This window comes from Artibeus jamaicensis, unplaced genomic scaffold (assembly GCF_021234435.1).
Source record: "Artibeus jamaicensis isolate MK-2021 breed Jamaican fruit bat unplaced genomic scaffold, CSHL_Jam_final contig_685, whole genome shotgun sequence".
NCBI classification, from domain to species: domain Eukaryota; kingdom Metazoa; phylum Chordata; class Mammalia; order Chiroptera; family Phyllostomidae; genus Artibeus; species Artibeus jamaicensis.
The window spans coordinates 23,275,141-23,290,173 of NW_026521924.1; the positions used below are offsets into that span (position 1 = coordinate 23,275,141).

At 49.1% G+C, this 15,033-nt stretch overlaps 1 protein-coding gene across 10 annotated transcripts in view; it reads right to left on the reverse strand.

Moving 5' to 3' along the window:
* PTPRT (protein tyrosine phosphatase receptor type T) overlaps positions 1-15,033 on the reverse strand; it is a 925,330-nt gene that overhangs the window by 44,767 nt on the left and 865,530 nt on the right. For all 10 annotated transcript variants that reach the window (XM_053671225.1, XM_053671224.1, XM_053671220.1 and 7 more), the window contains one exon: positions 13,101-13,188. In XM_053671225.1, coding sequence (XP_053527200.1) covers positions 13,101-13,188 — 88 coding nt within the window. The remainder of the gene's footprint in view (positions 1-13,100; positions 13,189-15,033) is intronic.

Here is a 15,033-nt window from a genome sequence, read left to right on the forward strand (position 1 = left end):
TAGGGCAGGGCTGGGGCTCCAAGCAAGTGGAATGGAGAGCTCTGAGCATCCCCAAGGGTCCCTGGGGGTCAAGGCCATGTCAGCTTATTCTGTTAGACTTATAGAGCACTTTGCAGTTTACAAGCACATTTACTATTGCGAACTGGAACCTGCTGAGAACAGGGACGCTGACTGTGTTGTTCCCTCTTCTATCCTCTGCACCTCCGTGTGTGGCAGGCACGTAGAGGTACTTGGTGAATGAATGAATGGATGGCCCCACTGGGCTCTCACAATGGTCCTGGGAGAGATGCAGGATGGGTGCTGTTAGTCCTTGTTACAAATAAGGACACCGAGGCTCATAGGGACTGACTGGCCATGGCCAGTGGATGGTAGAACAGTGGATGGTAGGTCCTCTTAACGCTGGGTCCAGACACTCTGGCTTCCAAAGAGGGGTCTAAGTGGGTATTAGAAACCACTTCAGGTGTCCACAGCAGGAGGAGTTAACGACAGAGAAGTGGTTCGCTGGGTGACGGTGGGGCTGAGAAGCCAAGCAGAAGAGGGTGAAGCAACTCAGAGATAAGCATCATATCTCCTTAGAAACAGCCTCCCCATGGATGGTGGGATAGAGGGAGGAGGTAGAGGAACCAGAACATGGTGGGTGGGGAAGTGGAGCTGTTGCAGGAAGCTTCTTTGGCGGAAGGTGGAGAAAAGGAGCCTGTGGTTGGGACAGAGAGGGAGAAATACTCCCTCCTCTCCTTTTCTCCTGCCTCCCAATCTCCCACTGGTGTGTGTCTCTGACCAAAACCAGACAGAAGTCAGCTGCTGAGAGACTGAGAAAGGCAACCTGTGGGGGTCAGTTCCCGATGAGGAGAAGACAAGGAATGGGTCCCAGGATAAACAGACAGTTCCAGGACTGGACAGCACACCATTCTGTATCTATGAATTAACTTGTTAATTAAAAAATGACTCATTGAGCACCTGCCATGTACCCCACACCACTGGATGCTGATCCACTGGATGCCACATTTCCTTCACTCATGACAGGGAAGAGTTTCAGTGGAAGCAACCAAGAGAGCAGGGGGGAGGTCTGAGTCATCCATTTGGATGGGTGGGGAGTCTGAAGGTAACCTTTACAGTTCACGAAAAGTACCAGAAAGTTTACATAACTCGATCTTACTGCATCATTTACTCCCCCAAATAACTCTATAGATTATTATATTAATAGCATAATGATTTCTTCTTCTTCTTCCTCCTCCTCCCACTTCTTCACAGATGTAAAACTGGGGCTCAGGGAGGTTAAGCGAGTTCCGCCTGTCACACAGCCTGCAAATAGCAGGGCTAGATTCTGTTTCAAGTCCATCTGACGCTGGACCCCTGTTTCATTCACACATGGGCTGCCCCTGTGTGGACTTCTCACATCTCATGGGTTCTGCTCCCGGAGCTCCTGCAGGACTCTAGTCCCAGAGAGTGGACTTCCTGGAAGACACCCCACCCAGCAGGGGCTCGCATAAGGGCCAGCATCTTACTCTGAGCTCTGGCCATTAAGCTTTGTCACCAGAGGTTACAAAAACTGTGAGTATTAGACAAGTGAAAATGCATATTGTGTTTTCATTCATCGGTTTCACTAATGACTTATTGATTCAAAAAGCTGCTTTGTTTATTGAGTTATGCCTCCTCCAGGGATCTATAGCACTGGGGACGGAGATTCTGGGGCAAAATGTTGAAAAGTAATTTACTTTAATATACAATGGAATTTAAACTCTGAAAGCACAAATTATTAAAAAACAAACAAAAGGAAGCAAACCTTTCTTTTAGTTCAATATTCTTAAAGACAGAAGGAGCCTCTAAGCATCAGATGATGGTGTTTGCCAGTCTGTCCTCTTCATTCATTTATTAAGAACCATTTCCTGAGCACCTACTACGTGCAGGCTTGTTGAAGGATTAAGGAAGTGTCACCAAAGTGATACTCAAGTTTAAGGAGTTTGTCAGTGTTGTTGGGGGAGAGACAGACAGCATGTAGAAAGGGAACTTCAAGGTCTAAAAGCAGAGCATAGAGGGCTTTGTGGGATGACACGTAAATAAGGGATTAAAGGTAAGTTTGACCAGTGGACAATAAGGAAGGTATTTCCAACACAGGGAACTGCAAGAATGAAGGCAGAGATCCTGAGAGAGCAAGCACGTTTGGAACTGGGAAGTTTCCTGTCTTGTAAATGTGGAGTGCGAAGGGGTTATCAATGGGAGGAGAGGCAGACGAGGTGGGCGGGGCCAACTTACAGAGCGCTCTCCATGCCGTGTGATGTCAGTAACCATCCCCAGGTCTGCAAGACGTCCGCACAGGGACTCTACTTTCTGAGATGGTGCGGGGCTATTTTCATACAAAATGACCAAGATTCGTTCCTACCTGATTTCACTTGTGGCAAGTAAGATACACTGGGGCCGTGAGGTATGGAGATAAGGCTCAGCTCTGGGTTCAAATCTTACTTCCATCATGTAAGAAGTCAGTTGATCTCTCTTAGCCTTGGGTTCTTAGCAACATGGGGCCAATACTATGTAGCTCACAGAACACTGGGAGGGTTAAATGAGGAACTTCGGGCATGAGAAGTGGGAGAACAGTCAGAATGTGAACAGACAAGGCACAGACTGGGAGAAAATACTTGTAAAAGACATCTAATAAAGGACTTGTATCCACAATGTACAAAAAGACTCTTAAAACTTGATGATAAGACAAATAACTCAATTAAGAAGTGGGTAAAAGATCTGAACAGAGACCTCACCAAAAAAAGATATGCATGTGGGAAATAATCATATAAAAAGATGTTCAACATCATATTTCATTAGGGAATTGCTGAGACACCTCTACACACCCTGGAATGGCCCAAGTCCAGGACACTCACAGCACCCAATACTGGAGAGGATGTGCAGGAATAGGAACTTTCGATCACTGCTGGTGGGAAAGCAAAGTGGTGCAGCCACTTTGGAAGACAGTTTCCTCCCCAACTCAACATATTCTTACATGATCCAGCCATTGCTCGATCTGGTATTTACCCAAAGAAGCTGAAAACTTATGTCCACACAAGAACCCGTGCATACGTAACAGCTTCATCCACAATTGCCACAACCAAGATGTCCTTCAACAGGTGAATGGATACACAAATTGGGGTATATCCACACAATGGAATGTTACTCAATGATATAAAGAAGTGAGGCATCAGGCCATGAAAAGACACAGAGGCAAGTTAAACGCACACTGTTCAGTGAACAACGCCCATGTGAAAGGCTCCAGAGTGTATAAACCTAACTGCATGGCATTCCGGAAAAGGCAAAACTATGGAGACTGTAGAAACATCGGAGGTTGCCAGGGACTTGGGGGGAGGGAGGGATAGACAGAGCACAGGGGGGTTTTAGGCCAGTGAAACTCTTCTGTGTGATACTGTAACGGTGAGCACACATCATCATACCTTTGTAAACACCAAGGAACGGTCCAACACAAAGACTGAACTCTACAAAGTATGGACTTCAGTAAATACTAATGGACCAATATTGGTTCATCAACTGTAACAAATGGGTCACAAGATTCAAGATGTTCCTAACAGGGGAAACTGGATGTGGGAGAGAGGGAGGGAGGGAGAATGTGGGGTCTCTGCATTCTGTTCAATTTTTCTGTAAATCTAAAACTGCTCTAAAAAGCATTAGGACAGTGCTGGGTACACAGCAGGTGCTTAATAAATGACAGTTGTCGGCTGGATGGGTGGCAGGTCATACGCTGATGGCAGAGAACTTAGTAACTCGGTGGTCCCCATTTGCTCTTTGTCCCAAAGGTAAATTGGCCTTTGTGCAGAGGCAAAGAGCTACATGTGTACTCGGGAAAGAGAAGAACACAGCACATAGGTCTGCAGGAAGGCATTGCAAGGAGTAGCAGCGTCCTCATGGTTTATTTATTCTTTCAGGGAGACACTAATATTATTCTGTGCCCCCTTCCTCATCTAACTTTATATAATTAGAAGGATAAAAAATCGTGTTTATCCACACGCTCATGGAAAGAGGTGGGGCAGCGGGCAGCGTGGAGGAGTGCATCCAAGGTAATTTACAAGCAGCCCAGAACATTCATTATGCTCTATCTACATTTTGCAAGCTTGAAAAACAGCTTAAGTTGGTGCTCCTTGTTTGATATTCAAGACAAGAAGAATTGAGAGGAGTCACACAAGGAGAAGCAAACTCCGCAGGGTGGGAGGAAGGTGTGGGAGCCTGGACCCACCTGGCTCTTGGCTGAGGAGTGAGGTGGGCAAGCACTGGGCTACGTGGAGGCCACGGTGGCTGGCAGCAGGTGGAGGGGAGATGTAAATGCAAAGACCTGGAGATCCAAAGGGACCCCCACCCCAAATGCAAATCCAGGGGAACAAAAACATCATCCCTCTGGAATCAATCTGTTCCTTGTGGTTTTGGGACAAAGACCAGTGGTCCGTTGGCCGATGTTCATGCAACAGCTCTCTGGGGGGAAGAAAGGCCCCGCCTGCTAATGTCTGCTGGTTTCTGTGAAAGAGTCACTCCTACCATGGCTGATCTCGAGCAGCAACATGGCATCCAGTAACTCACAACATTCCTGAATATGTAACATTCTGTTCTTGCAAGCGGGCATGCATCAGCTCCGGGACTCCATAGACAGAGAAGAAAGCCTTACCAGCCCCACAAGCCTTCCCTGATCTGAGGGTTTGGGACTGGCCTCCCAGGGCAGCCTCATGCGTGGCTCCCTGCACACTACTCTGGTAACTGTGCCCTTCTTTAAGTCGCTCAAATGCATGCTGTCTGCTCTCACCTCAGGGCCTTTGTCCATGTAAAGGAATGCCCCCAAGCCCAGAAGACTAGCAACAGCTCATTCTCCTGCTCTCATCTCAATGTTCCTCCCTCAGGAAGTCTCCTGTGACCTCTGCACCGCAGGGGTGAATGGCTCCCTGTACTTTTCTTCCCAGCTCTCGGAGTAGTTGTATTTCTGTGATTGCTGGATTAACCTGTGGCTCCTCTTCTTACTCTGTTTTAGGGAGGATACCCTATTTACCAAACTCCTCTACAGTGTGGGGTACACAGCAGGTGCTCAATAAGTATCTGTTCAATAAATGAATTCATATTTATGTTTGAAAGGCCAAGGATGAGAAAGGGGCAGGCCCCTTGCTTACAGACATAAAGTTGATTTTAGGTAACCTGGCCTGGGACCCTGGACTCTTTCCTGTACAGAGTCAGGAGTGGCAGAGCGTGCCTGGATCCTGTGCCTAAATTTTCCTCTCCCCAGGGTAGACTCCCTGCCCCACCTGAAGACCCAGCCTGTCCTGCCCCAAGACTGGCAGCCAATTCTCGCATTCGGTGGAAGAGAGGCAATGGGTTGGGTAGGGTCCGGAGGCAGATCTGAGGTCTGTCACGCACTGACCACATCACCCAAGGGCAAGTTGCTTATCGCCTCTGAGCCTCAGTTTACCCAACTGTAGCATCAAAGTCATATTTGCCTTAGCATACTGTCGCAAGGATTAAAAGAGAGGATATAAAAGCACCAGGGGTGTCATAAGAAATCAATATAAATGTGTAAGTTCAGTTTTGTTATTATTCTAGGCCAGTGGTTTTCAAACATAGTCCCTGGACCAAGAGCATCAGCAACATCTGGAAATCTGACAGAAATGCAAATTCTGAGTCCCAGCCCAGACCCACTGGATCGGAAGCTCCGAGGTGGGGCCAAGCAATTGGGATTTTAACAAGCCCTCCGGGAGATTCTGATCACACTCAGGTCTGGATGTTCAGACCAATGTCCAGTCACTTAGCACAGAGGTGTTCTGGCTGCTTAATTTGTCTTGGGAAAACCCAAAAGCTCTTACTGGAACTGGGCTATGAGAGTAGAGACCTACCTTGTATTAGGTGGTGTACATTAATTTCTTTACCTGTGCGGAGTGTGTAAGGTATTTCAGGTACTATTCTAGAAGTGTCATGCTATTAGATTTCCATAGTAACCCTCTGAGGTATGTATCGTCACCCTTACCAAGGGTGATGTCACCCTTACCCCACCCTCACTTCTTTCCAAGAAGTTTAACTACTCAGTAGAAAATATAAGGTTGAGAGGCTCCTTGTAGGGTGGGGGGTCCCTACCCCTCCTAGAACCCCAAGACCCAATGCCTCCAGACAGTTCCAGGCCAGTTCTCACCTCCACACTGTCCCAACCCGTTGTGTTCCCATGGCCACCCAGAGGACACGGCTCAGTTTCCTCCCTGGCACAGTTCTACCTCCCAGCACAAATCACACTCCGCTTCCCTCCCCCATCACCCAAGGTAACCCAAGGGGTTGCTCTTCTCAAGTCACATCCACTTAAAGAGAGCATCACTTCAGAGAGGTGGGGCTGGGAGAGACGGCCATTTGGATGCGTGATGCTCTTTCTTCCTGTCTTCTGGGCACCGAGGAAGGTAAAGAAAAGGTGCAATTTTTCAAAGAAAAGAGATTTGACTCATTACAATGAATTGTGGCGCTGAAAAATCATCTTCTAGAAGAACTGGAAATGTTAATGCCATCATCTTGCATGAGTGGATTGGGAGGGGGCAGGGGATTCTGCCGAGACTGCCTGGGTACTGCATTGAAGCAAAAGGTCTGTGTATTCAATCTTGATTGAAATAACATCATCAAGAGAGAGTGTGGCTCGAGTAGGAGCGGGATGCAGCCAATATTCTGTGCACCTCCCTGTCCGGCAATCCCATGGAGGCTGGTGGAGGCTGGGCAGCTCCCCTCTGCAGGGCCCTGCCAGGGGCCCCTCCAACAGCTGAAGCCTCGGGGCAGAGCACTGACAGCAGTTCAAGGACAGGGGCATCTGATGGATTGAATGTCTCCTCCTACACAGGCTGCTCAGCCCACAGCCCATGAAAGTAACTTCCAAGAAAGAGAAGCCTTTTTTTAATCTGAACTCCTTCAGAAGCAGAATCTGGAACAAGGATTGGAGTGCAATGAGTGGATTTGGAAGGTAAGCCAAGGACACACTGGGAGAATGGGAAAGGAGATGGAGAGAGGAAGGAGTTCAAGGACTGGACAGTGAGGGTGTGCCATCCAGCAGGTTGCCACTGTGGACAACTGGGCTTAATCCTTTCAGGAAACTCTGGGACACAGTGTAGAACATGAACCTCCTGGGTGTTCTGCCTCAGGGGAGAGGGATCTGGTGTAATTGTACACCATCCCTGTCGGTCATCGGCTGGGGGCAGATCCTGGGGACATTTAATCGCCTGGCAGTTCTGGCCTGCCCTGCAAGAAGGTAGAGAGGCCTCCAGTGGCAGAACAAGTCCTCTAATGAATGAGGACACTGGAGAGTTCTGCACCAGAATCTGTGGGGCCCAGGCCAGGGCCACCTTCGGGGACCACAAAAACCAAACACACACACAAAAAAACCGAAGCCAAGAGTTGGGAGCATTGAATAAGGCATCCATTTTGTCCCCCCAGCTTGATCTCCCCAGAGATCAGCAGAGAAATCTGCTGGCACAAAAAGCCTCTGGGTTGTTTTTGAACCTGAGTTCCCCCCTGGAGGTGAGAACAGCCTCTCTGAAGAACTGCCATCTGTTCTAAGGTCAGAGCCCTTAGCCTGGGCAGGGTTCTAGGTCTCTGGGCCATCGCTCCTTGCCTGTGAACTCAAAAAGCCTGGACTAAGTCGTGCCCAGGTTTAAAAGTCTACCCACCAGAGTCAGATCCAATATTCATGCATCTTAACTTGTCCTCTCTGCATCGAGAGGTGAGATACTGAAGGTCACTGAAGAGATGAAGTGACCTTGCCCAAGGTCATAAATGAGGGAAAGGGCAGAACTGAGACTAGCTTGGGGTCTGCCTGGCCCACGTCCAATATTCTAGAATGCCCGAGCCTGGTGGCTTGTCTTAGGGGAAAAGAGGCCTCAGAAAACGTTCTGGATTTCCTGTTTGCCCTTCAGACACCCCCCTCCTGCCTTCTGCACCTGGTTCTCCAACCCAGATCAGAGGTTCTCTGACAGCCTGCACCGGTGTCGCCTGAAGATCTCTGAAAGTCACAGATGGCTGGGCTCACCCCCAGAATTTGATTCATTGGTTTGGGATGGGGCCCGAGAATGAGCATTTCCAACAAGTTCCCAGGTGATGCTGGTGCCACCACCCCAGGGACCACACTTTGAGAACCACTGGGCTAGGTCCACATACTCCATTGTCCTCTGGCTTCCGGCTGGGTTTAGCCAACCAAAGCACACGCAGAAGACTGGGTGCAGAGAACAGAGTGCAATCCCTCCTTCTGCTCCCTTGCTTGGGTCACTATGGACACCACTAAATATATCTCCAATCAGGTCCTCTTTTCCGTGTCCTGGTAACCTCTCCCTACTGAATCCTCTGTGGCCCGGGGCTGGTAGTTAGCCTCAGGATTCTGCATAATTCCTGTAATCTCCCTATACCAAGCTCACACCTTTATGAAAATTCACATGATTAAATTATCTCCTCAAATCCCCCTGTTTGAGGGTCCCACCTCTTTCCTGCTGGAACCCTGCCTGATCCCAAAAGGGGAGCCTCATTTTGTAAAATCTGTAAGATCACCCTGAGATCACTTCCTCTGCTGGGAGTAATTTCCTGCCGCTGGTCCAGCAAGCCCCCTCTAGAACTCCTCATGGGGAATATTTTGGTGTTCTTGAAATTTCCCCTTGCCCACAGTCCCTGCCCAGTGCTACTTGAAAGCAAAGAACTCTTTGTTCTGCTTTCCCCATTCATTTCCTTCCCTTTCACTTCCTTTCCATTTCCAGTTTCGGGAAACCCCACTGTCTCTATTACTAAATTCTAAACAGAAACATTTGGAAGAAAGGGCTTATGGAGCCAAGGTTTTTCTCTCATTTCATTTGCAGGCTGTAGCCTGTCTCCTCCTTGCCTCTGATCTTTCAGTTCTCCCAGGCCTGGGCCTTCGTCCTCCACTCCAGCCTCTCTGTGTTCCTTAAGATGCGGATCACATCTGGTTTTCTTCTTGTGCCAAGAATATTTCTATTTATCAAACCAGAGCAGACTTGCCTTTGGGAGAGACACCTACAAGGGCAGGAACACTTCCTGTCCCTCGGGGCTGTTTCTGTGTCACCTTTCTCATTTCGGTTCCAGGACTTCTTTTTTTCTTTCTTGGTTTCCCTGTATGTCTTGAGCTGCATTAGAATCTACCGGTTGCCTTGGTGCTATCTCAGTATGCAGTACTGAGCCCTGATTTGTTGCAGAATTATTGACCCTCAAGCTAGAAGGGAGATTCAGGTTTATTTAAGCCCATCAAGGTGGTATCATTAGGTGTGTGAATTCCCTCTGCTTCCTTCCCTTTGGGTTTCCCCAGGAGAAGATGTAAGAGGATTACAGTGTGAGTAGTTTACGTAGAAGGAGAGGGTTCATCAGGGGGAAGGGGGCGAGGGAGACAGCCAAGAGAAGGCAGCTCAGAAAGGCCATTTTCAAAGCTATTACTACGGTGGGCATCTGCAGCCTGTTCCCTGGGGGATTCTGGGACAGGTGTAAAACACAACACCCTTGTGGGAGGGAGAGGAGCTGGGCTATTTCATGGTCTGGGGAGAGACTGCCTTGTACATGAAGAGAACATCCTGCTCAGCCTGGAGAAAGTTCTCAGGCAAAGAAATGCGGACAGAGCAGGATGAGGGGGTACAAGTCAATCGCCCTGGGCACCTTGGCAAGGTGCTTTCTCTCAGGGTCGAGCAGATGCAGCATCAACAGCTGAGAGTGAGGAACCTCCTCGCATGTTACAGGCTGGGTGTCTCGCTCGCCTTACCCTCTCGCCCTGCCTCGGATGCTGGTACCGCCAGCTGGTGTCACTGCACAGTGAGGCGGTGAGGCCATGGGGTGTGGGTGGGACACTGACTGCATCTTCTGCACCTGCAGTGATGGAATTCTAACCTCCTTCATTGCTCTTCCTGCTGCCTGGGATCCAGGCTCTGTTCTCGTACTTCAGGTCCAGCACCTTCTTCTTGATTGGAAGATATTGCTTGGCAATTGTTCCAAGTGTCATCTTGATCTGGCCTTCCTCCATTCATTCTTTTGGGGTTTTCTCTAAGATATTTGGGGGGCCACAAGGGAGAGATCCATGGCTCAAGGCCTTTGGGGTCTTGCAGAGAATCTATACTCTCCAACATTCAATTCCTATTCACTGAGCACCAACCACATAGCAGGTTTGGGGACACGGAAGCGCAAGACAGTCATGGGTCTGTTGTCACAGAGCATCTGTTTTTTGTGAGAGATTCAGGCAGGCGATAGGCAGCCATGGAAATGCCTCTGAAATCACAATGATGATAAGGGCTAAGGAGAAGACACATCTGTGTGCTGGGAGTGAATAATGGGGCTCTGAGCAAATCTAAAAAGTTCAGAAGAATCCCTGAAAATGTGGTGACTGAGCTAAGACCAAAAGAAAAAGTTGAATTAGTAGAACAAAGAGAGGAGGGAATGACACTTTGATGGAACAGAATGTGCAAAGGCCCTGTGGCGTCGGGGAACCTGGGAAACTCCAGGGACTGAAGGAAAGTCAGTGTGGCTGACTTGAGGAGACCACCATAGAGAGGACACGGCGGGACATGAGACGGCAGAGGAGGCTAAGAGACTTTGGACAAGGAGTGTTCATGAGCAAAGGGCAACCATTTGAAGGGTTTCCAGTAAGATGACACAATCCAGTTCAGGCCCCTCTCATCTCTGTCAGAGATTAGACAGGTAGAAAGCTGGGGGCAAAGGTGGATGTGGAGCAACCATGAAAGAGGCCAGGCAGAGGCCAGGTGAGAGCAGGTGACGGTGTGGGCAAAGGTGCGGAGAGCAGACGGTGAGCAGTGGGGTCAGGAGAGATACAAGGCTTGGTTTGGCTTCTTGCCCTTGGCCTCCACTGACTTTGGCCCCCATACCTGACTCCGCCTTATTGTCCCTGCCCCTCAGGGAGGTGGGGTCTCTTCACTGTGCTCTAGTCATTTATGTTTTTTCTCTGTGAGGAAGACATCACTATATCCATTTTACAGACCAAAGACTAGGGGTTAGAGTGATCAGGCAAGGTAATTTAGTGACCTGATCTGGATCCACAATCTGATAGGGGGAATGGACACGCGATCAGATATTTTAGGGCACAGTCCTTGAGCCGAGAGTGGTAAGAGTGAGCGGCCACATGTGCCCAGAATGGGAGCTCCTTGGGAGGAGAGACTTGAGAGTCCCGGTGCTCGTCCCAGGACCTGGCTCAGAGGATACTCACAGGCCATAGGTCTCAACACACACGTCCTGATCATTTGGACAGCTCTTCCAATGCTTCGTTTGCAAGAAATCTTACTGTCTGTATTACTATCTTCCGAACGACACATTATAAGTGCTCTCTGATTAGTTCTACATTCATAGCCCATTCCTAAATCAGCACAGGAAACAGCTAAGCTAAAACTTCTGCCTCCTTCTTCCTCTACAAGCTGCCTGTTATCTTACGCTTTCTTCCTCCACACTTGTTCTTAGGCAACGTCTAGACAGTGAAACAAAACAAGTCACTGAGCTGTGCTAGAAATAATTTGTTATTCACGACATTTTTTTTTTTTTTGACTGGTTGACTCTGAGAGCGGAGACCAAGGAGTGCTATGTACCCAATTGGTGAGACATCAGAAGGCCCAGGCTGGGTACACGGAGGTGACACAGGCTGCTGTGGACGCCTGTTCTAATGAGAACATGTACTCAGCTTCCTGTAGGAGGAAGCTCTGTGCTCTCTATATCATGGTGCTTTCAAGACTGTGCACATCAACATTTGGCAGTGACAATACTGGCGTGTGACCTGATGTTTAGTTCTCTGGCAGTCTGACGCTCCTCTTCTCCCCCAGGCACTCACCCCCACGTGTGGGCACATATAAGTACCATTACTGATTTTGTTCAGGCCTCATCGTCCCTTGCTGGGACCGCTGCAGTAGCCTCCTGACTGGTCCCATTGCCTCCAGCCTTTCCCAATCTAACCCACCCTTCCCAATCAGCTACCCTGTGGATCTTTCCAAAATGGACATATGATCACCACCCTCCTGCAGCCTGGTTTATTCCATGACCCCGCCATGGGTATTGAGTGAATTCTGGTTGAAATATGGTAGAATGCTACGTAGATACTGCTTAGTGGTGACTTTGAAAATGTTAACTCCTCAGCTCTGAGTACAATGGTGTCAGGGACCGGGTTTTACATACCTTCTTTCAGTGACCCTATCTGTATTTTCAGTGACCCTATTATTTTCATCATTTTAAAGGTGAGGAGTGAGGCTTGGAGAGGACAGGAAACCTGCTTGGGCCCTGTAGGCAGGACAGATGCCCAGGCAGTGTGAGTGCAGAGGGCTGTAACCACTCTGCACCACAGCCTTCATCATATCACTTCGGGGGGGCCTACAGTTCACTGTCACGCAAGGGGCAATGCGCTTCCATACCACCCCCAGCTCCGCACACAACGTGCTTTCCTCTGGCAGGCTCGGGCCCTCCCAGTGCCTGTGCCCATGCAGCCCTGGGCAGCAGGCACGCTCCCGAGAGTCTCTGCCCACGGGCATGAGGTCTGGCAGAGTTCATGATGCCCTCAGCCCTGCCTCTGCTGTGACTGCAGTAACCTGGGGCTCCTTCAAGGCCTGAGTGGGCCGCTGCCAGCCCTCAGAGTTTCTGGCTCCTTCTGAGCATCAATCCTTGCCTGGGACGCTACCTTCTTGGAGTTGCAGTATGCTCTGGCCTCGGTGTTCTCAGCCCCTCCCTCGTGGGCTGGACCTTGCTCCCTACCCAGAGTCACTTCTCCGGAAGTACTCTGAGGAACCATTAGGAATATAAAGAATTCCTTTTGGCTGGGCTTCTTCCCCAACCTGAAAAATCCTTGCATAGTGGGCAATTCCAGGAAAGACCCAGCTTTCAGAACCTTCCTGGATCTTCTCCACTGGGACCCAGCTTCCCACCTGCCTCCTGTGGCCAAGGTCAGCCATGCTCTGTCACCCAGGCCAGATGGGACAGGGAGACTGAACGACAGCTCCCAGCTTGGCATGTTGCCCCAAAGTTGGAAACACCAAGGATTCATTGCACGATAACAAATTCTAGGTAAATAATAGTAACAGCTTTGTTTCCTCCGTGCCCCGAAGCCTGGGGCCACCCAGAAGAGCACTTACAGGATATGATGTTTCCGTATCGATTCTTATTGCGATTTTCATCCTCTTTGGCTGTGTCCCATGAAGCTGTCTGCCCCTCCGGTAAGGCCTACAAAGAAAGGACAGAGTGGTTAGAACAGCCCGAGATAGGAGCTCTAGGCAGGTGAAGATGAGTAAGTGGGGGAAATGACACCCACTGTGACGGGTCACTCAGCACAAAGGGCTGTGTGGTCTTGGATGGGGCCTGGGGAGAACACAAACTGGGCCCCTCTATGGCCTTATTCACTTCTTCATTGATTCAAATGCCATTCAAGTCTCCTGTGTGCCATAAGCCCAAATCTGGTCCAGGAGAGGAATCATTCATTCATTTATTCATTCAACAAAAAATTTATTGAGTCCTTAATATGTGTTTGGCACCGTTCTATGTACTTAGGATGCAGAGAAATAAACAAAGTGCCCCCTTAACTTCCAGACGACTGGGGGAGGGTGAGAGAGAGTGATGGAGGATGAGGATTATTTCAGGTTACACAGTCTGCAAGGCCTTCTCTGAGAACTTAACACTGGAGCTAATCACTTAAGGGTGTGAAAAAGCCACTCACCCCAAGAAATGCAGGAGGCACTTTCCAGACAGAGGGAACAGCAGATGCAAAGGTGGCAACCAAATGACCACAGTCAAGGGTGAGGAGGGGGAGGGCAGTGACAGAGCACCCGGAGAGGCTGGGAGAGCTCAGGTTAGAGGGGACACTGAGGTCGCCGGTAACCGGTTGTGTGTTATTCTAACTGTGATTGGAAACAAGCAGGAGAGTGACCTGATCTGATTCATGCTTTACAAAGTACATTTTGGCTCCTATATGAAATACAGGAGCTAGTGGGTCTAGCAAGGAAGCAGGGAGACCAACAGTCCAGGAAAGAGAGGATGGTACCTTGGACCCTTGTACCAGGATGGTGATAGTGGGTGTGGCGAGAAGCGATTATTTTCAGTTGAATATTGTAGATTTTGGTTCTCTCCAAAGCAGGTTAACTGCTTTAAAGAAAAAAAGGATCTGACTATGAGGTTCTATTTGGAGACGATCCTAAGAAGCATGGGTGTGAAAGTCAGGGAAGTGAGGCAATCAGGGGAAGGAAGTTATTATAGGGTAAATGAGTGGGCAGGTTACCACTGCATGTAGCTGGGGAGGAATCCCATGCCCATTTCATGCCCACCAGAGGAAGAAGAAGCCTAGGGTGTTAATCCACTGATTCCCACCTATCAGCTGAGGACAACTCTTAGGAGCTCCCTTAACACCACCATGCTCTGCAGGCAAGGTGTGCATATTCTTCAGTGTTGAGGAGGTCCTCAGGCAAAGCCTCAGGTGCTTCCAGGAGGCAGGCATTGGGAACCGTGAGTGGAGAGGGGATACTGGGGCAGGTCACAACACATCTACTGTAGGTGTGGACTATGAAGGACAGAGAGGGATGAAAGCTGACACCCAGACTGTTGGCTTGAAGGACTCAGTGAAGAGTCACGTCGCTTAATGAGATGGAGAAGAAACAGGTGGGGGAGAAACAGCACGGGGGAGGCAGGAATGAAGCATTGTGTTTTGGGTACAGAAAGTGTTTAGAACAGTACGTGGCACTTGTTGAGTACTACGTGCTTCTTAACATGTACAAACAAAATAATAAGAATATCAGCATCAGTATCAGCAGCAGCAGCAGCAGCACATTTGAGAGTATTCGACATCCAAGCCAAGATGTTCAGTAGGAAGCTGAACAACAAGGTTCAGAGTCAGAGTTTGGGGGAGGGAAGAGATGGGAGTCATTGGTTTAAGAGGAGACAGACAAGGGAGCAACCATATGGAATGACTTGAGAGTTATGAGCCAAGTGTTACAGAAACACAAAGGTGCATGTATGTAGTCAGTTATCTCAGAGAGAAGGAACCTGGGCATTTAAGGGAGAGGGGATGGCTTTAGGGAA